Below are 25,613 nucleotides of genomic sequence, written 5' to 3' on the forward strand. Positions count from 1 at the left end.
AAAATGAAAGTATCATGATATGTGTGCTTACATTCCATATGTGAGTAAATGTTTATTTCTACATATGTATGTGCTTATATGTTTCTTTATTCATTGTGATATTCACTGAGTTTAATCAAAGTTGCAGAGTTCATACAGCATAAAGAACATCAGGTAAGATCATGAAAGTATAATGCTATATATGCTTACAAGTTTATTTATTGAATCTTTAAGGAGCCATACAGTCATGAGATGTTATTAATCATAACTTATATGATGTGACTAAAAGTGCATAAGTCATACGGCATAATGAATAGCAAATAAGACAATAAACATATACTGTTATGTATTCTTACATGTTTATTGATTTCATTCATACAACACAATGAACAGCAGGTAAGATCATGATAGTATCATAATGTGTGATTAAAGGTTCATGTAAAGGATTTATGAGATAATTAGAACTAAATTATTTATGGTGTGAATTAGAAGTTTATTCTTTGCTATAAAGATGCATTGATGTTGAAATTTAGTGAATCTATGATTTTCAATGCTTTTATGAACTTTGTATTTTAAGTAAGTTGCCATCGCACTTTATTAAGTATGTGAATTATGAGCACCACTAAGTCTTATACTCAGCGCGTCGATTTTTATCACGCGTAGGTTGAAGATCGTGGTTGCTACTTGAAGACTTGAGGAGTACTGTCAAAGCAGAAGTGACTAATTTGGTCATAGTAGATTGAGAGTTGTATCATTAAGAATTATGTCATGTATTACGATTTATGGCATGTATAAATATTACATTTGTTAGAGCTTATGTGATTGGAAATATAATTGAAGCATGTAATTAATGTGGTGTAAGTATTTGGAGGAAATGATTGAAATATTTTACTATAGTTGGTATGCTTAGGTCCTGAAGACTTGATATAGATCATGAATGCCATTAATTGCTGGATATTAAATGCTATTGAGGATTTATACAGTTATGACTATATATATAAAGTGTTGTTGTGTTATGATGATTAGTTGGAGATATTGGAAGTCTGAAGTTTAATTGGGAGTGTTTTATATTCATATTTAGCATACAGGATGATATCAGCATGACAGGACATAAGTTCAACCAGATTGTAGCGTTTCGGCTCGGTTCATTCGGGTTAACGGGTGGACCGGGAAGCGATGTTGCACTTTCCCTCTTGTTATTGCGCCAAAAATGAACCGAAAATGGAGAGGGAGAACGGCTGGAATAGCGGTGATGGCAAGGAGGAGGTTTGGTTTGCCGAACTTAAGCTCAGGTGGTCGAAAAATCGACAAGGAGGGAGGGCAAGCTACTGTCATTGAAGCAAGGAAAGAGAGAGAAAAAGAATGGGAACAAATGGGATTTTTGGGTTTTCTAGAGCTTTCTAATTGGCTATAGGTCGGTTGGATTTGATTAGGATCCGGTTTGGCCTAAATCATGGGTTCCAAGGTGGGTTTCAATTGATTTATGGATTTTTCAATAGGTTTATAGTGGTTTAAGGGTTTGGTTTAGCAATATAAGTTGTAGTTATTTATTTATTTATTTTTATTGAATTAATTTATAAGGTATTAGTTAACTATTTTAAAATTCAATAATGTTCTATGATTTCCTTGGTTTAGAATTAATAATTAAAATTTTAAATGGAAAAGTTGTAAAAATAAAAATTTAGGTTGTTTCACTTTTGCTTAGGAGTGTGATTTTCGTTTTCTTCAGGTTGAGTAAAATAGTTTGGAGGTTGTTCGTCTTGTTAATTCAGTCATGGTTGCTTCTCATCCTTTGGCTGCTGTGATTTGGGATATTTAGACTTTGATGTCTCGAGACTGACAGTGCTAGTCATCGTTTTCTAACTATTTTGATTCTCCTAATCGTTCTTTTGCCTGGATTTGGAAGGTGGAAGGGTTGCCAAAGTTAAAGCATTTTGTTTAGTTAATTGTCCATTACTACAAAAAAAAAACGGCATTTTGCAACCGACACATCGGTCTCAAAAGGCCAGAAATCGGTCGCTAAATTTGCTTAGAGACCGATCTTCGGCCGATGAAAAGCGGTCGTAAAATAGCTCGTCGCAAAAAATTTTGCGACCGATTTGTTAAGCGATTGCAAATTAGTTAAAAAATCGGTCGCAAAAGTTGGTTGTGTTTTCCTTTCGAAACGCTGTCGCAAATTGGTCGCAGAAATATTCTGTCACAATTATAAAATTCGGTTGCAAATTTTAAATTCAAAGTTTTTATTTTTGGTTGCAAATCGGTTGCAAATCCGTTGCAAAATTAAAAAAAAAAGAAAAAAAATAAATATTATTATAAAACCATAATTTTTTTACATCTATGAAAATTGACATATATATAGATCACAAACGCAATTCAAAAACAATATCAAAATGTAATTGTTAATGTACTGAACAAAATTTCATAAAACAACAGGAAAACTAGAAAGGTCCAAAATCAAATCGATAAGGTTGGTCATCTGCACGATCCAATGTCGAATCGCCGGGAGGAGTACCTGCTGGATGTGCTGTAGTACCGGGAAGGGTGACCAAGGTATCGTCTGCAGCATCGGGATCAGGAGAAGGTAGTGGCTGCTGCTGAGATGTCGAAACATTTCGATCTGTAGCAGGCGTAGGATCAGAGGAAGAAGTACCAGCACCGGGCTGACCGGACAGCCGCATGACATGCGCTCTAACTTCTGCAATCTGTCTCTGCTGATCATCAACACGAGCCCGTAATGCAGTGAACTCCTCGGCCCTGCGCTCGGGTTGTGGTCCTACGCTGGCTCCAGAAGCGTGAGATGCTGAGCCGCAGTAAAATTGTGATGCCTGAGACCCGATGTCGTATACCTTCCTCTTCTTCGCGCCCCCTACAGCCTCGACATAAAGTGCTACCTCATCAATTCTTGACTCAACTTCAGATTCATCAGCTTGAGAAGAAACAAGGCGCTCCCGAGCTATAGTATAGTTCTCTTAAAAATAAAAAATGAATTAATCAATGTAGTTGCAAGCTTTATTATATTGAACTTTGTACATCTTCGCAACGACTAGAGGGTAAATATAAATATTTTTCAATGTTACTTGCATTGACGCTCACCGCACGTCTGTCGACAAACGTATTAAGATCGTGGTCCTTCGTGTGAGTGTATGTAAACACCTCAATCGGTATGGGCTCACGACCTAATTTTCCAGCCTGTAATGAATTTTTAAGCATGATATATTAATATAGTGTCATTTCATTAAACATCAATTTCATATACTGTAACTAGTTGACTCACTAATAATTGAGTTGTCTTTGTAGCAGATATTGATCCGCCTGTGTGTCGAGAAGGTCCTGCTCCATCACCGCCAGTCTGACTACGCCTGTTTTGTGCAAATATCTCCCGCTTTCTCTTGAATGCAGGATCCTCCCAAGCCTTTTGCCAACTGTCCCATATCTCTTGAGACACGCACTGCTGCTTCTTACCGCTTCTTCTCATCCTATAGGTGAAGTCAGCATATCGGTCAGCGCATAACTTCTCCCAGGCCAGTTTCAGCATACCCGTAATTGCCTCGTCCCATACGAAATGCTTCTGCAAAAAATGAAAAATAAAATTTCAATAAAACGAGGTATCTTGATGAATTGTAAACATTGAATGATGATATAAATTAAACCAAAGCGTACCTGAAACTCCTCCCAATAAAAGTCTCTCGCCTCTTGTGGTACGGCATCCCACGTGTATCCTTCTTTATGGAGTTGTAGCTTGATTATCCTCATAATTTGCCTCGATGCTCGAGAGGATGGATATATACTGAGAAAAAAAAAAAGTGAAATATAATTAGACGAAAGCATCACAATCTGAACAAAACATGCCTTTGGAAAAAGTGAATAAGTACTTACTGTCCCGCTACCAAACTGAGGCTGATACGTGGATCTGATGAAGCTACAAAAGAAGTGACAAATGCTATAAATGCAAATAATTAATATATAATTGAAATGACAGTAATGACATTTATGATTACCTTGCACAGTAGGTGACTGTGCAACTAGTGGACACTGTACTGGTTCAGAAACGGGGGTAGAAGAGGAAGGAGTAGAAGGAAGTGATGGCGGTAGTACTGGTCGTTGAGCAGAGGATGAAGCCCCAGACGTACCTGAAGAAGAAGGAGGGATAGTCCCTCCTCGTCCACGGGCACTGCGTCCTGGGCCACGACCACCACACGAACCACTGCCGGACGCGTCTGAATCAAACGCTCTGCCTCTAGATATCTGTACTGTAGATATCAGAACCTAGATAAATGAATTTATACAATTATATGAATTGTAGAACATGTTGTAAATATGAGTAAAGAAAGTTAATAACATTGAAATTCTTCATTAATAATATTAGATATACATTTATCAATTTGTAACAGTAAATCTGCTCTAAGTATTAAGTGTCTTCATTATCATCTGCTTCCTCCTCCTCTTCATCTTCTTCCTCTTCTTCATATTCGTCTTCTGAGGTACCCATGATGATTTGATCTTCTTCCTCTTCATCATCCGATGCTCCTATTTCAACATAAGATCAGCTTTCATCATCCAATCTATCCGTTAAATCTTCAATAACTTACATTGGTTGCGTATCAACCATAACTTCTTGAAATGGCTCTGATACTGCGAGTGAAGTAGATTGTTTGGTTTCAAGTGCATGAACAACTGATCTAGCCTTGATTTTACACACTGCCATCCAATCGCAATGATCTCGTTTAAACGATGGATATGGGACATAGTACACCTGTGCAGCTTGCATTGCCAACACAAAAGGTTCATACTTTGTATATCTTCTTCTTTGATTAATATCTACCAGATTATACTTAGGATGAACCTCCATGCCAACGTTTGGCGTAGGATCAAACCATTCACATTTGAATAAGATTGTGCACTTTATTGGTAGGCCTGGATATTCTAACTCTAAAACCTCAACCAATTTCCCATAAAAATCGTTTGACACGTCATTGTAGTTTGATCCTTTTATGCAAACACCGCTGTTCATTGTCTTTTTGCTTCTTCTATAACCCTTAGTGTGGAACTTGTAACCATTTATAAAGTAGCTAGAGTAGGCATTAGCAACCGGTAGAGGTCCCTTTGCTAGATCCGTAATGAATCTGTTACCAATATCGATTTCCGAGCTTCGAGCCTATGAGAAATAGTAATGACACGAGTGAGATCTAATAAATGTACATTCCATGTTCTGTAGATTGAAAGTAACTTACATAATATTTGAACCATTCTGCAAATTCGGAGTCCAGGTTTGCATCAACTGTAGTATCAGTCAAATTGGGATTTTGAAGCCGCAAAAGATTGATATATTTCCTGTTTATGAACGAACAAAATTAGCATAAGTATGATTTAACTATGCCCCACACCGGGTTTAGACTGTCTACAATATGTATACTTACTGTACAAATGGTGTAATCTCTTCGCAATTCAACAAAATATAGATTTGGGCCACTCGGATCTCTGCATTAGTCAATCGTCTTTTTATTGATTTACCAATCGTACGCCCAGCATAAGTGAAAATTGTTAGATTTCCTTCAAACTCAGATTCTATTCGATCTCCTCCGTCATCGTTACATGGCACTTTCCGATGCTTGGTGAAAACATGTGGTTCAAAGTAGTGTGAACAGAAGGTAGAAGCTTCTTCCACCAAATATGCATTGCAAATTGATCCCTCGACCTTTGCCTTGTTGCGCACATTCTTTTTAATTTTCTACAGGTGTCTGTCACTGTACAATGCCAATATGTAAGTATGAGTTGAAATAAATGATGTAATGATTAGAATGGGATGTTAGTAATTCACCTCTCAAATGGATACATCCATCTATATTGCACCGGTCCTGCTACATGACATTCATAGGGCAAATGAACCGGCAGATGCTCGATAGAATCAAAGAAGCCGGGTGGAAAAATTCACTCCAATTTGCATATCACTACTGGGATTTCTCGCGCTAATTGGTTCATATCATCACATCGGATAACAGTCATCGACAATTCCTTGAAAAAGAGACTCAATTCTGTCATTGCTTCCCAAATTTTCCCTGGCAATGTCACGCCCGACTCTAATCACAAGAGGAATTGTCTGCTTTGGATCAAGCGACATCGGATAACAGTCATCGACAATTCCTTGAAAAAGAGACTCAATTCTGTCATTGCTTTCCAAATTTTCCCTGGCAATGTCACGCCCGACTCTAATCACAAGAGGAATTGTCTGCTTTGGATCAAGCCAAATCCCCCATACAAGATTGGCAAGACCCGCACGGTTTTGTCCTGCAGGTGAAATAGGAAACTTCCCAGGAGGTCACCCATCCTAGGATTTCCGTTAAGCGAGCACGCTTAACCCTCGAGTTCTTCCAACTCTCCAGCCATTCCACCAAAAGGCGCCTCTAATGATTAGTTTCCCCCCTTTTCAATATATGATTCGATTCATTCCTGTATCCCGCATTCCACTACCCTAGCTAGCCTGCCATCCTAAAAGCTAGCCAGGAGCTTCCCTCTACCCGTCCTCTTAGGATCGCTTTGCCAGGTCGGGATGTCACAGGCCCACCAGCTTCTGCATGGTTCGTCCTCGAACCATACATCTATTGGAGGGGGCCCGACTCTGATACCAACTGTCACGCCCGACTCTAATCACTAGAGGAATTGTCCGCTTTGGATCAAGCCAAATCCCCCATACAAGATTGGCAAGACCCGCAAGGTTTTGTCCCGCAGGTGAAATGGGAAACTTCCTAGGAGGTCACCCATCCTAGGATTTCCGTTAAGCGAGCACGCTTAACCCTGGAGTTCTTCCAACTCTCCAGCCATTCCACCAAAAGGCGCCTCTAATGATTAGTTTTCCCCTTTTCAATATATGATTCGATTCATTCCTATATCCCGCATTCCACTACCCTAGCTAGCCTGCCATCCTAAAAGCTAGCCAGGAGCTTCCCTCTACCCGTCCTCTTAGGATCGCTTTGCCGGGTCGGGATGTCACAGGCAATAATTCCCGAAATGCCACAGGGATAAATCTTTGCATGAAAACATGACAGTCATGGCTTTTCATGCCAAACAATCTGTACTTCCTCATGTCCACACATCTACCCATATTTGAACAGTATCCATCTGGAAACCTTAATGACCGTACCCATTCTCACAATAATTGCCTTTGGGGTTTATCTAAACAATAACATGCCTTTGGAAACTTACTAGTAAGTACAGATTGCTCGAGTTCTGGTCAACGACAAATTTCCTTCATGTCTGTTCTCGCTTTTGCATTATCCTTGGTTTTCCCTTCAATGTTCATGACAGTGCTGAACAGATTTTCAAACACATTTTTTTCTATGTGCATCACATCAAGGTTATGACAGATAAGAAGTGAACTCCAGTATGGCAAATCCTAGAAGATGCTTCGCTCTTTCCACCTGCTATTCTTGCCAATTCTTCCATTTGCCTCATCTGCACCTAACTCTGTAACTTTCATAAGGCCCAGATCTTCAATTTCTTGTAATATTTTAGCTCCAGACTTCATAGGCGGAGGGGGTTCAGCAACAATCGTGTTCTTTTTAAAGCATTGTCGATTTCTCCTCCAAAGGTGAGATTCTGGTAAGAATTTGCAATGACAATCAAACCAACATTGTTTACCTCCATTTTTTAGTGTAAATGCATTAATGTTTTCCATGCAATGAGGACAAGCCAATTTCCCTGTCGTACTCCACCCAGATAACATTCCAAATGCTGGAAAATCACTGATGGTCCAAAGCAAAGCAGCTCGCATTATGAAATTCTGATTGGTCGAAATATCGAATGTTTCAACCCCATATTCCCATAAATAATTAAGTTCGGCAATCAAAGGCTGCAGAAACACATCAATTTTCTATTTCGGATTAGTAGGGCCAGGTACAATAACACATAAAAACATATATTCATCTTTCATACACATTGACGGTGGTAGATTATATGGTGTGACAATGACAGGCCATGATGAATATTGTTGTCTGGATTGGCCAAACGGCTGAAACCTATCAGTACAAAGCCCTAATCTAACGTTTCTCATATCAGCAACAAACACAGGATGAATGTTATCAAAATGTTTCCACGCTTCAGAGTCTGACGGATGAGTCCTTATACCATCCTCATATTCATGCAAAGCATGTCATGTCATGTGTTCAGTTGTCGCCTTAGATGCATATAACCTTTGAAGGCGAGGAACAAGAGGGAAATAATACATCTTCTTGAAAGCCTTCTCTCTTTGTACTCTACCAGTCCCTTGACCCCGCCGTTGATATCTTGGAAGATTACAAAACTTGCAGTCTCTGAATTCCGAGTCAAGGCCCCAGTATATCATACAATTATTACGACAACAATCAATCTTTTCAATAGGTAGTCCCAATCCCCGAACTAATTTTTTTATCCGGTAAAAATTATCAACCAGTGAATGGCCTTCAGGCAACATTTCTTTTGCTAACTGCACAAAATCATCGTAACACCTTTCTGAAAAATGGTGCTCCGCTGTCATGTGCAGTAATCGTGCCACAACAGATAGAACTGAATGATTCTTGCATCCAGGCCACAGTTCACTGTTAGCTGCACTTAGCATGTCAAACAATTGTTGTGCTACTACGTTTGGCGATTCCTCCATATTATCCCAATGACATTCTACTCTACTCGCATCGATTACCATATCATTGCATTGATTACCATACTGAAATTGATAAGGCTGACCTTCTAAACTTACCAGAATAGAGTGGCCTGACCCATTGGAAACTCGAGGTTCACCATGATATATCCATTCGTAATAATTTTTCACGAACCCATTTTTGCATAAATGAAGTTTAACTGTATCGATGTCTAAGAAGGCTCTATTTCGACACTTCTTATGATTACATGGACACCTCAATTTATTACCATCCATACAACTGGGATTACCAACTGCAAACTGTATAAACGCCTCCAATCCTTGCAAGAACTCTTGTCTTAATATCCCATTGACCTCGTACCTCCAGTACATCCAATCTCGATTAGCAGGCATTTTTTTTACCTAATTAACACTGTGTTTATAAAGGGCAAATTATATGTAATTGCATTAGTCTAAACCATCCTTAAAACATGCCAACTGTAATGTTTAATTTACACTTCTAACTTACTAAGGTTATTTCTATGATAAGGGTAACTATATATAAATGTAAACTCACTAAGTTCATTTATTCAATACTAAGGTTATATTGAATTTTTTGGAAAAAAATTCGGCCGCACTTCAACACAACACAATCAAATCTCAAATACAAAGACACTTCAATAAACACTTCTATATCATACCAACATTCTCCAAAGGTAAAATGGCCACTACTAGGTCTTCAACCCAAACGCATCATTCATTTAAAAAAATATATTTATGAATAATAACAACAATAATAACAAATAAAATGCATTATTTCATAATTACAAAAAAAGAGTACTTTTAGTTACATGTATCATAACAATTGTCTTCTATTATTGCTATTCTGTATGATGTATCATGTGACAATGTCATTTTTTCTTCTTTTTGAATTGTTTTTAATATATATATATATATATATATATATATATATATATATATATATATATATATATTAAATATTAAATATTAAATTTCTAACTTTATAGATAAAATTCGTCTAAAGATATAATCTCTTTTATTAATCCAGACACAAATTTGTTGAAAAAATAAAGTCAAAATAGACAAAAAGATTATTAAATTCTAAAACTTCATTTTTTATCACTAGATTAAGCACAAAAGTCATATTGTTCAAATTTTATATATTTAATCACTTAATTAGTTCTTTCAAAAAAAAATCACTTAATTAGTATGTTAAATTAATCACCTAATTAGTATGTTAAATAATCATTAAAGAAATAAATATATAAAAGAGTCCAAATCTTAGTTTGACTTTTAATTTTGATAGCAAAAATAAATAAATAAACAAATAAAAACTTGAAATAGTTAAAATCAATCTTAATCAATCGAAACAAATCAATTCCGTTTCCATTTAATATGGGAAATAATGTTATTCAATTTTTTAAGTACTTTTGCCATTTCCGATGTGAAATTGTTTTTACTGCCAATTATAAGTTTCCCTCGAATGAGTTCCTTGGATTAATTTTGTATTGATAAAAATATATTTTCATGAAAACAAAATATAAAGATGCAGTAAAAACCATTTCATATATAGATCATTTTATGATTTTTCTTCGTTAACTATCCAATTAGATGATTAGAATGCGACTGGTTTCAAGAAATTTGAAAAAAGAAAATCATTATAAGAACTTGAGAGGAGTTTCTTAAAAGAAAAAGAAAATATTTTGAAAGGGCAAAGTGTGATTTAGTAGCAGGGTTTTTGTTTTATTTGTATTATTTGTCAAATAGGGGGACTTTCACATATACCTAATCATTAATTGTTTCAAAAGCTAAAAATCATATGGTTCAATAAATATTTATTGCTATGTTTTTAAAATTAAAAATTAGGAGTTGGAACATTTTTTTTTTTTTTTTTAAGAAAGTATGGAAATTGTTAGAACGTTACAGTATTTTATTTTTGGCCAAATTCATGGGCTGATCAATATATTACTAACTAAATATAGATTTTTGATTTTCACCGAGAAAAAGACATAAAAAATATTAACTAATAATATTAATTGTTTATTGGTTTGATGTATGAATTGACCTATATATTGAAAATAGATAAATCTTATCCTTTATTGTTTATTTGGCACCTTATAATTTCATCGGTTCAAGAATTGAACGATATCATTTAAAAGTCAAATGAAATGGACATTAATCAAGTCTCTTCTTTGGACGATTTTATAAAATTAATTTGCTGACAAATAAATATAGTAATAGCAATGAGAATTAATATAGTTAGATCAATAATTTTATTACAAGCTGCATCTTAAACTAATTACATAATTGGCTAAGGTGGATGTCCTAAAACTTAAAGGTAGGTTCTAATCTATTCTCATCACTCTTATTTTTTAATGGACTATCCTTAACAAAAATTATGATTATATTTATCAAACTGTAGCTTTTTAATGAACCATATGATTTTTTAATTTTGAAGAGGAATTTTTCCTTACATTTTTTCTTGTATATAATAATAATAACAATAACAGTAATAATAATAACAATAACAATAATAATAATAAATCGCAAAAAAAAAAACAAAACAAAAAAAAAACGCAAAACGTACCTGAGACCAAAGTGCGTGAACGCTGATGAGAAGTGACCGGGGATGCAATGGAGCGGAGATGGAGGCGTCAGGCGACCTGGAGCGGCGCAGCGACACCCTGCGACGGAGCTGCGAACGGAGGAGAAGAGAAGAGGAGGAGAAGAAAGAAAGAAGAAGTAGGGCATCTGGCGTTTAAAGCCCTATAATTTGCGACCGACCTCATTAAAATCGGTCGCAATTTTTAACTCTGCGACGTCGTTTTACATGGCACCAAAATTGCGACCGATTTGCGAAATATATATTCGATCGCAAATAATCGGTCGCAAATTGATCGTACAATTTGTTCCTTATTTTGGAGCACGCAATTTTGTGACAGAATAATTTATGGTCGCAAATCGGTCGCAAATCCGTCATACACTTGTCACAAACTGGAAAACAAACCCGCGGAAATTTTTAGCGCTACAATTAGCGACTGTTTATCAATATGTCGCAAATCGGTCGCAATTTTGCGACCAAATTGAGTTGGTCGCAAAATGGCGATTTTTTTGTAGTGCATGGGCGGCTTCTTACTAATAAGAGGATGAGTCGTCCTCACACATGGCTTGTCCTCTTATGAGGTGTGCACCAGGGAGCCGATCCCCCATACATAGCCGACCCGCCTCTTCCTCACTTGACCAGCCCTCTCATTATTTTTCCATTCTCTCTTTTCTTTTCCATTACCAACAGGAGGCCACCCTATGGTTTTGCATTTAAATCATATCATCAGATGCAAATGGGAGAGCCGATATCCCCATACATGGTCGATGGTATCGTAGACCGCCCTAACAAACCCGTGGTGACTCACTTCATCCCAATTTCACACAAACAAGGCACAACAATTTCACAGCACAAGTAATCAAAACAATTCATTCAGCATAATGCACCAAATCAATCATTAATATGCAAACATAAAATATAATAATATATTAATAGTTACATAATAATATAAATATATATTAATGATAACATAATAATATAAATATAAAAAAATAAATGCTAAGTTATCTCATGTGTGTGTGTGTATATATATATATTTTTTTTCTTTATAAAGTAAATAATATGTGTATACAAATGATCACATGCACTATTTGTTATTACTCACAGTGATAGAGGAGAAAAGACTCTAGTTCTGATTCTGATTCATAGAAGCAATAGACGAGCTCGCATGATCTTATCGCAAAAACATGCCACAAATCATGGATTTTCGGGTAAGACGATCGACAGCATCGTCTTTGTCTAAGTGCTGCTTCTGTCAATGCTAGCTTGATCGAAAAAAAAGAAAGTGGTGGTCAGTGAGGTGCTAGAGACGAGGTGAGAGGTGGTTCAGCCGACTCTTGGCTAGTTTCGTCGAAAAACCAAAAGGAAGAGAGGGGGTCTTAAACGGGAAAGACGCAGCTCTTTCCCTTTTGTTATTGCGCCAAAAATGAACCGAAAATGGAGAGGGAGAACGGCTGGAATAGCGGTGATGGCAAGGAGGAAGTCTGGTTTGTCGGACTTAAGCTCAGGTGGTCGGAAAATGGACAAGGAGGGAGGGCCAGCTGCTGTCATTGAAGCAGGGAAAGAGGGAGCAAAAGAATAGGACCAAATGGGATTTTTGGGTTTTCTAGAGCTTTCTAATTGGCTATAGGTCGGTTGGATTTGATTAGGATCTGGTTTGGCCTAAATCATGGGTTCCAAGGTGGGTTTCAATTGATTTATGGATTTTTCAAAGGTTTATAGTGGTTTAACGGTTTGGTTTAGCAATATAAGTTGTAGTTATTTATTTATTTATTTTTATTGAATTAATTTATAAGGTATTAGTTAACTATTTTAAAATTCAATAAAGTTCTATGATTTCCTTGGTTTAGAATTAATAATTAAAATTTTAAATGGAAAAGTTTTAAAAATAAAAATTTAGGTTGTTTCACTTCCGCTTAGGAGCGTGATTTTCGTTTTCTTCAGGTTGAGTAAAATAGTTTGGAGGTTGTTCGTCTTGTTAATTCAGTCATGGTTGCTTCTCATCCATTGGCTGCTGTGATTTGGGATATTTAGAGTTTGATGTCTCGAGACTGATAGTGCTTTCTGTGTTATGTCACACGGGAAAGGAATTTTGCGGTGGATCATTTAGGGAGGCTACATCATTCCTTACCTTCCTCTGTTTCTTTTTGGGAGATCATGCCTTCTTCCATTTCAATTCTTCTATGGGTTAACACCTATGTGTTTAGCTTTTTGAGATAGGTGCTCTCTCCTTTTCTTCCTTTTGTTACCAAAAATAACAATAATAAATTCCACAAATTTAAATTCCAAAACCTTGCAATAAAACTATTCATCCTCCTAGGTTTCTAAAAATATTATGCCAAGGATATTTTAAGGAATAAAAGCAAATGAATTTCGATTTTGAATTTATTCGAAATATGAAAATTTTATTTACAAATAATTTCTATTTAAAATACATCTACCAAACAGAGCGTACAACTATTCTTAGTAAACTTTCCTAATATATTGTTGTTGTATATGTTAACATGTCATGTTTATTTTTGGCTTCTGAAAAAACATGTGTATGTAAATTTCACGGTTTTCGGAACCGAAACCACCGGTTCAAAACCAGTCTGAATTGAAACCAAAATCGTGAAGAACCAAAATCGGTCCAAACTGAAATCGAAATCGAAAATCTGCGGTCCGGTTTCGGTTCCAACTTTTAAGGAATCATGAACCCGCGGTTCAAAAAACCGGCCGGAATTGGTGGTTCCACCCGGTTCCAACAAATTTTTTTTTATTTTTTTGAATATTTTTATGAAATTCCCAAATTAACCCTCCTAACAACTATATAACGATTATATTTAAGAGTATTTATGGAAAGTTAATTTTTTGGATTTGCTATAAATACCCATTTTCATTTAAAAAAAATAATTAAGTTCATGCCTTTTTTAAAAAAATAAATTAAGTTCAAGCCCTTTTCAAAAAAAAAATTCAAGCCTTTTTCTAAAATAAATAAATTAAGTTAAGCCTTTTTATCAATTTTTTCTTTAAGTTTTTTTAAAAATTATTTTATAAATATTTAAATTTTAAATTTTCAAAAAAAAAATGTTCCCTAACTTTTGATTTTATAATTATGCGATTCGCCAAAAAGTCAATCGGAGAACCAGCAGGAACCGTCGATTTTGGAACCGTTAAAAACCAGGAATTGGAGATGGAATAGTTCAATTCCAAACCGCAACCGATACCATCAGTTTTCAATTCGGTTTCAATTCCAAATTTTTTGAAACCGTAACTGAGATTCTAGAACCATAATCACCCCCTATGTGTACGTTAATTTAATTATAAATATTCATGTGCAATACACGTCTTAAAAGCTAATTAAAATATATGAATGTATTAATATTTTTAATATTTTTTTTTTCTAAAATTTCACTTCTTCCAAATAAAGGAAAATAAAACTCATTTTCTTTGTCCAGGTTTAAGGACAAGAAGAACTAAGTTAAAAATTCAAATAAAGAAGATGATGTTAGATTATTTTAATAATCTGTATGTGGCCCATGTGATTAAAGGGATGGTTCTAATTAAGGTGGCCCAAGATGATGGTTATTGGGCTTAATGGATAAGAGCCAGTTAGGGTTTTAATACCCTTCCTCTGCCTTATAAAAGATAAAGGAATCAACAGATTAGGGTCAACACAGAAACAAGAGAGTGTGACGGCTCCCTCAAACATATACGGAAATAGTTTGTTTGAGAGAGCTCATAAAAGAAACTCCCGCATGTGTTGATTATTCTCTGACCATTAAGAGAGCACTTACGGACAAAAGGCCAGAGTGAAGAAACGTAGATCTGCTGTTACGGTGAGAATCGAATTGTCCCAACAAGGTAACCCATAACATAAATCTGCCGTTATGGATCAAGGTACGCTTCCGATTATTGTATATTCTTGTCAAAGAAATTCTATGAACAATGGATCTGGGCTATATTAAAGTTTATTCAACATGTGGTATCAGAGCCTATACATGTTCTAGATTTGTTTGATAGCGTTTTGTTTGGCTTAATTAATGAAAATTAATTTCGTATTGTGAAATTAATTTATATGGTATAAGCGGAGCCAAAATTATAGAAATTTGAAAACTATTTGTTTTCTTTATGCTTTATAAATTATTTTGTTGTTATTTATAGAGAACGGTTATGACATATTATTGGGTTATGCCATTAAAGTTTTGAGATCTTAATTTAATCTCATAAAAGTTTTGCATAAATCAATATTTAATGAATGAAAAACTTGTTAGTCACCAAAGTGGCCTTGTTTGGATTGTTTTAGACATTGATTATGCAGTTTTCAATTGTTCATATTTGTATGATGCAATTATATGACATGAAAGTTAAAATTGAACAATGGAGTTTGTTGATTATAATTTGTTAGGTTACCCAAAGGTAGACCATTAATTATAATCAATGACATTAAAGAGACTTATCATTGTACTAATTAATATGAATGTATATCGAAAGATAACATGCATATTGTATGAAGCATTATTGAATAGTTGAATGGAATAAAAAAAAATTAACTGGATTCCAGAAAGGAGCACGGGCGTGCTGTGATGAAACACAGGCATGCTTCTCTCTGACTTGCATAAAGGCTCGCAAGTTGCTCCACAATGAAAGTCTATTAAAGTATTTTTCTTCTTGGCATCATTATTGATTAAAGCTATGCATTTAAATATTACCCAAAGGTTAATCTAGAAGCATAATTAAAGTTGTTATTGGTTTGAATCCATTTTTTGTTTACTCAAAGCATTAACGTATGAGTATATGTGTAATGTTGCAGCTTCTTTTAACATGTTTGCTATGGGCACTGTTTTGATTAAGTTTAATGGATTGAACTATGCTGATTGGTCCGAACAAATCCATTATCAGTTAGGAGTTCTGGACTTGGATTTGGCATTAGTCTCTGAAAAGCCAGCAGCCATTACAGAGACCAGCACTGAAGCTGACAAGTCCCATTATGAGGCTTGGGAGCGGTCTAACAGGCTGAGCTTGAACTTAATGAGGATGACAATGGTTGAAAATGTTAAGCCATCAATGCCCAGAACAGACAATGCTAGAGAGTACATGCTGAAAATTAAGGAATACTCCCAATCGGACATAGCTGACAAGTCCATCGTAGGATCCTTAATGAGTGAGCTGACGACCAAGAAGTTTGATTGGTCACAATCCATTCATGATCATGTGACTGGCATGCAGAATTTGGCAGCCAAACTGAAATCAATGGGAATGGATGTGAGTGAATCCTTTTTAGTTCAATTTATTATTAACTCACTTCCTCTTGAGTTTGGTCAGTTCCAGGTGAATTACAACACCCTTAAGGAAAAATGGAACATTCAGGAAATCAAGGCTATGTTGATACAAGAGGAAGGGAGATTAAAGAAATTGAAGGAACACTCCATCAATCTCACATTTCATAATGGAGCTAGTAGCAGCAACATCAAATCAGGGAAGAAAGGCAAGAAAAGGGACAGTGCCCCAATGAAGGTTAATGAGCGCCAAATCCGTAAGGAATTGAAGTGCTACTTCTATAGGAAGAATGGTCACTTCAAGAAGGACTGTCCTAAAAGGAAGATTTGGTTTGAAAAGAAAGGTATACTTTATGTTTCAGTATGTTTTGAATCAAATCTTATTGAAGTGCCTAATAATACCTGGTGGTTAGATTCTGGTGCAACTACTCATGTGTCTCATATTATACAGGGATTTCTTTCGATTCAACCCATAAACGAAACTGAAAAGTTCCTATTCATGGGAAACAGAATGAAGGCACGAATAGAAGGAATTGGGACTTATAGATTGATCCTGGACACTGGTCGTTATCTGGATCTTGAAAAGTGTCTCTATGTTCCTAAATGTGTTAGAAATCTAGTTTCTGTAGGGAGGTTGGATAATGTTGGTTTCAATTTTAAGATTTGTAATGGTGTTTTTTCATTATACAAATTTAAGTACTATTATGGTTCTGGTACTTTGATTGATAGTTTGTATCGTTTTAATCTTGATACTGAATTTATTGAATCCCTGTTTAATGTTGAACGCAATATAGGTATTAAACGTAGTGCACATAATGAATGTTCTGCTTTCTTGTGGCATCAAAGGTTAGGTCTGTGAACCCCTTACCCCAAAATATCATAGGCATATGAATGCATATGATTAAGGACAGAAATGCACGTGAGTGTGTGAGTCGCCACCTTGTTTAATTATTTTAGGGTAAACTAGGAAAAACCCTATGTGACTCCAATTTTAATTAACCTAGTTGCTAGATTAATTATCCCAATGTTTAAGGCACAGTCTGCGAACCCGAGGTGGATCCCGAGACTATGTCATGCTGATAAACTAACCGATGAATGAATGCTTTGCAAGGTGAATGATGTAATTGGACCAAATGAAATGTTTAAGTGATTTCGATGATTTCGACTTGCCGCCCGGGGTGAAATCCCGAACGTGCCTACGTACTTCCGTTTGAATGGAAGATCAAAGTCAACGTAGTTCGATAGGCCTTCTTTGAAGGGCTTTGAAGGTGTATGCTTAATGCATGAGTGTGTGTATGCTTTGTGCATGTGTGTGTATGCTTTGTGCATGTTTGTTTAGGCATTTTGCCAAAAAGATCGATTGATTCGATTAGGCGTTCGTCGCCAAAATGTGTTGGTTTTAAGGCATTTGTGCCAAAAATGGTTGTCCGGCGATTTGTCGCCAAAATTGTTGATTTTAAGGCATTTGTGCCAAAATGGTTGATTTAGGCAATCTGTTTGCCAAAAGTCGTGATTGGGCGATTGTCGCCAAAATGATTGATTTTAAGGCTTTTAGCCAAAATGTGTTGATTTAGGCAATCTGTTTGCCAAAAGTGTTGATTGGGCGATTGTCGCCAAAATGATTGATTTTAAGGCCTTTGGCCAAAATGGTTGATTTAGGCAATCTGTTTGCCAAAATGATGTGATTGGATGATTGTTGCCAAAATGATTGATTTTAAGGCTTTTAGCCAAAATGTGTTGATTTAGGCAATCTGTTTGCCAAAAGTGTCGATTGGGCGATTGTCGCCAAAATGATTGATTTTAAGGCCTTTGGCCAAAAAGTGTTGATTTAAGCAATTCGTTTGCTAAAATGTGTAATTTAGGCGATTGTCGCCAAAATGGTTGATTTTAGGGCCTTTGGCCGAAATGTGTTGTTTTAGGCAATTAGTTTGCCAAAATGTGCGATTTAGGCTTTAATGCCACGATTATTAATTAATCGGGCGTTCGAGCTTAATAACAATTTATTGTCGAAACGTGATTGATTAAGGCTTTTAGCCACAATTATTGATTAATTGGACTTAAGCCGGATTTGTTGAAAATAAGGCAGTTGAACCGTAATTATTAATTAACTAGGCTCTTTAGCCAAAATTGTCGGATTTAAGCTTATTACCACGATTATTAATTAACCGGGCATTTAGCTTAAATTCATTTACTTGAGGCAATTTGTTTGCCTAATGATGACATGGATGCATTTATGCAGTTGTAGAATTATTAGGAGTAGAAGAGAAGCATGCATGAAGTGCTAAAATTAAATAGGTAGAGTTTCGTTTACGTACCTGATTTAATCGGAAACTGCTTCTTAACTCCAGATTAAGCTCCTTGCTTGGGAATTAATTAATTTTAATTTGTTTAATTTTAGTGTTCAAATATCACAACAAAAATGCAATAAAAATTAAATTAAATGCAAAAAGCGGTAAAGAAATCGCAAGGAGCGTGGGAGGGAGAAAGATCGTCCGTCAACACAGACAGGGGTCGCAAAATTGGACTGAAAATGGCCTATTTATAGGCATTTTCGGACCAAGGGCGGCAGGTGCAAATTTATTGTAGCAAAAGTCAAATTTACTGTAGCAGTCTGGGAAAACTGGCTTTTTGAGCCTCAAAATTTGAGTATTCACAAGGTCACATATCCAAAGAAAGGATTTTGAGAGGTTAGTGAAAGGTGGAATCTTACCTCAATTGGATTTCACTGATTGGGACGTGTGTATAGATTGCATTAAAGGTAAGCAAACTAAGCACACATTAAAGACTCCAGCCATAAGAAGCAGTGAATTGCTTAAACTTATACACACTGATATATGTGGCCCTTTTAATGTTCCCTCTTAGGGTGGTGAAAAATATTTTATTACCTTTATCGATGATTTCTCACGCTACGGTTATGTATATTTACTGCATGAAAAGACTCAATCAGTGGATATCCTTGAGATATTCATTAATGAGGTAGAAAGGCAGTTAAATAGAAAAGTTAAAGAGGTGAGATCTGATAGAGGTGGTGAATATTATGGTAAATTTAATGAAAATGGACAATGTCCAGGTCCATTTGCAAAGTTCCTTGAAAGTTGTGGCATTTGTGGGCAATACACAATGCCAGGTACACCTCAACAAAATGGTGTAGCTGAAAGGCGGAATCGTACTCTTATGGAAATGGTTAGAAGTATGCTAAATAATTGTACTGTACCTTTATCATTATGGATTCATGCATTAAAGACTGCTGCATATTTACTTAATAGGGTTCCTAGTAAGGCAGTTCCTAAGACCCCTTATGAACTGTGGACGGGAAGGAAACCTAGTCTGAGGCATCTTCATGTTTGGGGTTGCCCAGTGGAAGTAAGGATATATAATCCACATGAAAAGAAGTTTGATGCTAGAACGGTTAGTGGATTTTTCATAAGATATCCTGAAAAATCAAAAGGGTACAGATTTTATTGTCCTAATTATAGTACGAGAATTGTTAAGTCTGGTAATGCTCATTTTATTGCAAATGGCCAAATTAGTGGGAGCAGTGAACCACGTAAAGTGAATGTGCAAGAGATTCAGATTGAAAATCCAACTCAAATGGATTTTCCTAATGTCTCTTCTTCGGTTGTTGTTCCACTTATTGTATCACGATTTAACAACATGGTTGAACAACAAAACAACATTCCGAACCCACAAAATGACCATATAAATGATGAACCAGCAAATAATGAACAATTCACGAATGATTAAGTGGTTTCACAAGAAATAGCATTACGGAGGTCACAAAGGCAAAGAAGGCCAGCTATTTCTAGTGATTATGTGGTTTACTCACTTGAGCATGAATGTGAATTGAGCATTGATAAGGATCCAGTCTCTTTCCAGAAAGCCATGGAATGTGATAATTCTGAAAAGTGGTTTAATGCCATGAAGGAAGAAATGCAATCAATGAGTGACAATCAAGTCTGGGATTTAGTCGAGTTGCCTGAGGGGTCAAAACAAGTTGGCTGTAAATGGGTTTTTAAGACCAAACGGGACTCTAAGGGCAACATTGAAAGATATAAGGCCAGACTTGTTGCTAAAGGTTACACTCAGAAGGATGGCATTGATTATAAAGAGACCTTTTCTCCAGTTTCCAAAAAGGACTCTTTAAGAATTATTTTGGCTTTGGTGGCTCATTATGATCTAGAGCTTCACCAAATGGATGTAAAGACAGCCTTTCTTAATGGTGACTTAGAGGAGGAAGTATATATGGACCAACCAGAGGGGTTTGTGGTCACAGGAAAGGAAAACTTGGTGTGTAAGTTAAAGAAGTCAATATATGGATTGAAGCAAGCTTCCCGTCAATGGTATCTTAAGTTCAATAATACCATCACTTCATATGGTTTTATAGAAAACACTGTTGATCGGTGTATTTATATGAAGGTCAGTGGGAGCAAGCTCATTATGTTAGTCCTATATGTTGATGACATTCTTCTTGCTGCGAATGATGTTGGGTTGTTGCATGATGTAAAGGGTTTTCTCTCTAAGAACTTTGAAATGAAAGATATGGGAGAGGCATCCTTTGTGATTGGAATAGAAATATTCCTTGATAGATCACAAGGACTGTTAGGATTGTCTCAAAGAGCTTACATTGATAAGGTATTAGAGAGATTCAGAATGGAAAAATGCTCCGCGGGAATAGTTCCAATTCAGAAATGAGATAGGTTCAGCGAAATGCAATGTCCTAAAAATGATTTGGAACGTAAAGAAATGGAGTCTATTCCATATGCGTCAGTGATTGGGAGCTTAATGTATGTTCAGGCATGTACTCGACCGGATATTAGTTTCGCAGTAGGAATGTTAGGGCGATATCAAAGTAATCCCGAGTTGGACCATTGGAAAGTTGCAAAGAAAGTACTTAGGTATTTACAAGGCACTAAGGATCATATACTCACTTATAGAAAGTCCAGCCATCTAGAAGTGGTGGGATACTCGGATTCAGACTATGCCGGTTGTGTAGATTTGAGAAAGTCTACATTTGGCTACTTGTTTCTCCTAGGTGGAGGAGCAGTATCATGGAAAAGTGGAAAGCAGTCTGTCATTGCTACTTCCACAATGGAGGCTGAATTTGTGGCATACTTTGAGGCCACTGTTCATGCATTGTGGTTGCGGAACTTTATCTCAGGTCTAGGCATTATCGACAGTATAGCTAGACCGTTGAGAATTTACTGTGATAATTTCGCAGCTGTCTTCTTCTCTAAAAATGATAGGTACTCTAAGGGTGCAAAGCACATGGATTTGAAGTACCTATCTGTGAAAGAAGAAGTGAAAAAACACAAAGTGTCAATTGAGCATATCGGTACTGATCTGATGATAGCGGATCCACTAACTAAAGGCCTACCGCCCAAAATCTTCACTGGCCATGTTGATAGGATGGGCATTATAGATAAGTCCTTGTTAGCATGATGGTTAAACTTGTATATATATATATATATATATATATATATATATATACATATGGTTGTTTTGCTCATATTATTGTGACACTTGGGAATTCAATTAAAGATGTGTTTTGCTTATTTATGTGTTATCCACATTATAGATGTATACAATAATGGTTTGAGTGAGATAACAATAACAGTTGATTGTAACAATGTATTGATTGTTGAATAGTTTCTCCATTAAAGTTTTATGAATTGAAGTGGTCTGTGATATATGGAAGGAATCATATTATTCAATGACTTGTGACCGCCATAATCCGATCATCTTAATTCAAATTAAGGTAAACATGATAGACTCAAGAAATGCACATGGGTCAAGTGGGAGATTGTTAGATTATTTTAATAATCTGTATGTGGCCCATGTGATTAAAGGGATGGTTCTAATTAAGGTGGCCCAAGATGATGGTTATTGGGCTTAATGGATAAGAGCCAGTTAGGGTTTTAATACCCTTCCTATGCCTTATAAAAGATAAAGGAATCAACAGATTAGGGTCAACACAGAAACAAGAGAGTGTGACGGCTCCCTCAAACATATACGAAAATAGTTTGTTTGAGAGAGCTCATAAAAGAAACTCCTGCAGGTGTTGATTATTCTCTGACCATTAAGAGAGCACTTACGGACAAAAGGCCAGAGTGAAGAAATGTAGATCTACTGTTACGGTGAGAATCGAATTGTCCCAACGAGGTAACCCATAACATAGATCTGCCGTTATGGATCAAGGTACGCTTTCGATTATTGTATATTCTTGTCAAACAAATTCTATGAACAATGGATTTGGGCTATATTAAAGTTTATTCAACAGATGAAAGTCAGAAATCGTTCTTAAAAAATTTATTGTTGAAAAAATCTTTTCTTTTCTCAAAGATATCTCAAAAAATAGAAATAGAGAAGAAAAACTTAAGGGGATGAAGAGCAGAGAAATTTACTCTAAAATTTGAAGATAAAACTCAGAAGCTCTCTCTCTCTTGATTTGCAATTTTGAACCGGTTAATAGGATTAAAAGCTAACGCAAATAGATGCAGTAATGTATATGGCTAGGTTAGGTGGACTGGTTTTCCTGTGCAGTCTTTTTAGGTGCATTATACGTAGATTTTGCAGTTGTAAAGATTAAACAAGGAAGAAGACAAACGATATATATACATGGTCTGGTCCGCGTCTCGCTTCCAAATTGTAACCGCCCCTTTTCACAGTTTGACAATTTTGCCCATGGATTAGCATGTGGACGACGCTAGGAATCTCTGTGGGTATTTTGGTCATTCGGTTACAAAGAGGACAAACCGTGCGTTCCAAAAAGCTGATCTGACCCAAAACCTATCGAGCGTATGTTACGGCGCCGTCCAAACGCCCACTACAAAAAAAATAAAACTCAGAAGCTTTCCCTCTCTTGATTTGCAATTCTGTTGAGCGATTCTTTTATAGTCTCAATCATGGATTTTTTGGCTTACAAAGAAAGGAGTCAGAATAAACTTAAATATGAAATAAACATTTTTAACATTTTCATTTTCCCTCTAATATTTCAAAAACCAAGAATATTATATTTAAAATTCATTTTTGAAATATGCAGAAAAATATAGAAATGTGCTTAGACTTTGCGTTTTTTAATCTCTCCATTTTACATAAATCCTATAATTCTAGAGACTTTTGTAGTGAAAAATGCTGTTGTTTATTGTTAAATTACTGAAACACCCTCCTTATCTTTGCTTTTGTACTGACGCCATATTTTGGAATGTATTTCTGATTCTAAGCACTAAACTATTTCACTAGGCATAGCCACGGTTCATTTTGAACCGGAATCGAACTGTATTGTAGATAAATTGAAATCAGATCGGAACTGTCGTTCAAAGTTTTGAATCGAAACCGGCGGTTCAAAGGTCGGTTAAGGTTCATGTAAATGTTAAAATCTGAACCTGAACTGGCCTGAACCGACGGTTAATCGGCGATTCCAGTCCAGTTCGAACCAAAAATTTTCTATTTTTATTTTTAAAATGATAATAACTTAGCCTATTTTATATATCTGTAAAAGTCTCAATAATATTTTACTGGATGATATAATTTACTTAAGATTTTAAAAAAAAAAATACAGTTTACTTTAAAAGTTAAAAATCTAAAAAGTAAAATTGTAAAAAAAGAGAGAAATAATTAGTCTAAACTTATATTATTTTTAACTTTTTTTTTACCCTTTAAAATTATTTACTAAGTTTAAAATTACATTCTTTTGAAGCATTTTTTAAAATTTTTTTATCACTTATTGATTAAGAGAATAAGTTGCAGGACAAATCTCTTACCTCGTAGAATCGGCCAACACGTGGACGCACCTGATTCGGTTCAGTGCTATTATCAGACGTCATCCTCATATCATCGTGCATGACATCAGCATACCAGTAAACGTACCTCCTAAGTGTTGATTCTTTTCTATTCAAAACTTGCCCACCAACTCTTCAGAAATTTCGAAGAATGGATTATTTTTTTATTCTTCTTAATTAGTTTGAGAGCCGGAAATGTACATAATTACATTAATAACGGCGGTTGATAAAAATATTTAAAATGTGAGAAATGAGAAGTAGAAATGTGAGAAGCCATAGATACCTAATTGGAACTTTGGTATATTCTAAATTGTTCTTTCCAAGTCTTCTAATATCGACGGAAAAATATCGAATTTGAAGTATTTCCAACGTATCATTTTCGTTTATTAGACATCTTTTATATATATATATATATATATATATATATATATATTTTAGATGACCGAATAAATAAATCTAATGAATCCATTCTAGTTTAGCTTATTTTATAAAAAAGTATAATTAAAATAGTTATACATTTATAAATTTTTTATGAATAAAAAAATAATTATTAACTTTTTATTAGTGTAAAACACATAAAAATTTTGAGTGTGCAATTACTTAATGTGAAATAAGTTTACTAATCTCAATATACATAAAAAACATATTTTATATATATATATATATATATATATATATATATATATATTTTTTTTTTTTTTTTTTTTTTTTTTGTTGCCGTGCACATAAATTCATCATTGTACGATTTTATTTTTTGTGGCATCCTAAACTTTACGAATGACCGATTGTGCATATGAATTTATAAATTTTGATAATATTATACACATTTTAACAATAATATTAATAATTTTTACTATTTTTGACTTTTATCTGGAAAATATCAACTCAACATGTAGTTAGCATGATTTTTAAAAAATAATTTTCATAAATTTTAACTTTTTTTAATGAGTGTTTAATCGATCTAATTTTGTAAATTGAAGTGTTTAATAAAATAAATTTGAAAATTAAAGCGTTTCATAAATGTAATTTTATAAGTTGAAGTGTTTGATTGGTGAAAATAAAAATTGAAGGTGTTATAAGATCAAAATAACAAAGTTTAAAGATAAATTTATGTGTTGGCTTATATTTTTTGTTTAGTTTGATTTGGACCCTTACATTTTTTTTTTTTGGTAATATGGACTGTTTTAAATTTAAAATCATAAATTAAACCAATAAATTAATTTGTCAAATATTTTAAACTAAATTAAATTAATCTATTTTCCTATAAAAAAACATAATCTTTTTAAATTATGATTTTAGATTTATCAGTTTGCAATTTGCACCGACAGCGCAGTCAAAGAATACTCCGAACTAATAAAAAAAAAGCA

General features: G+C 35.1%; 1 protein-coding gene across 1 annotated transcript; it reads right to left on the reverse strand.

The window, feature by feature from the left end:
• Positions 1 to 4,564: 4,564 nt before the first annotated feature.
• On the reverse strand, positions 4,565 to 24,291 carry LOC149496735 (uncharacterized). The gene is made up of 4 exons (XM_089720443.1): positions 24,229 to 24,291; positions 5,397 to 5,587; positions 5,211 to 5,310; positions 4,565 to 5,134 (listed from the first exon to the last, which is right to left on the reverse strand). The coding sequence occupies exons 1-4, from the start codon at positions 24,289 to 24,291 to the stop codon at positions 4,565 to 4,567; spliced, it is 924 nt and encodes a 307-aa protein (XP_089576569.1).
• Between the last annotated feature and the right edge of the window lie 1,322 nt (positions 24,292 to 25,613).

The sequence above is a fragment of the Jatropha curcas genome, chromosome 4, assembly GCF_041381405.1.
Source record: "Jatropha curcas cultivar XTBG-Jc1 chromosome 4, XTBG_Jcur_1.0, whole genome shotgun sequence".
NCBI classification, from domain to species: domain Eukaryota; kingdom Viridiplantae; phylum Streptophyta; class Magnoliopsida; order Malpighiales; family Euphorbiaceae; genus Jatropha; species Jatropha curcas.

Excerpts from the sequence above, each read along its gene's own strand:
- LOC149496735 (XM_089720443.1), bottom strand. The coding sequence starts at position 24,291 with ATGACGTCTGATAATAGCACTGAACCGAATCAGGTGCGTCCACGTGTT. Across the intron at positions 5,588-24,228 it reads GTGTTGGCCGATTCTACGAG|CATCGGAAAGTGCCATGTAA; the intron begins GTAAGAGATTTG and ends GTTTTCACCAAG. Across the intron at positions 5,135-5,210 it reads CAGAATGGTTCAAATATTAT|GCTCGAAGCTCGGAAATCGA; the intron begins GTAAGTTACTTT and ends TATTTCTCATAG.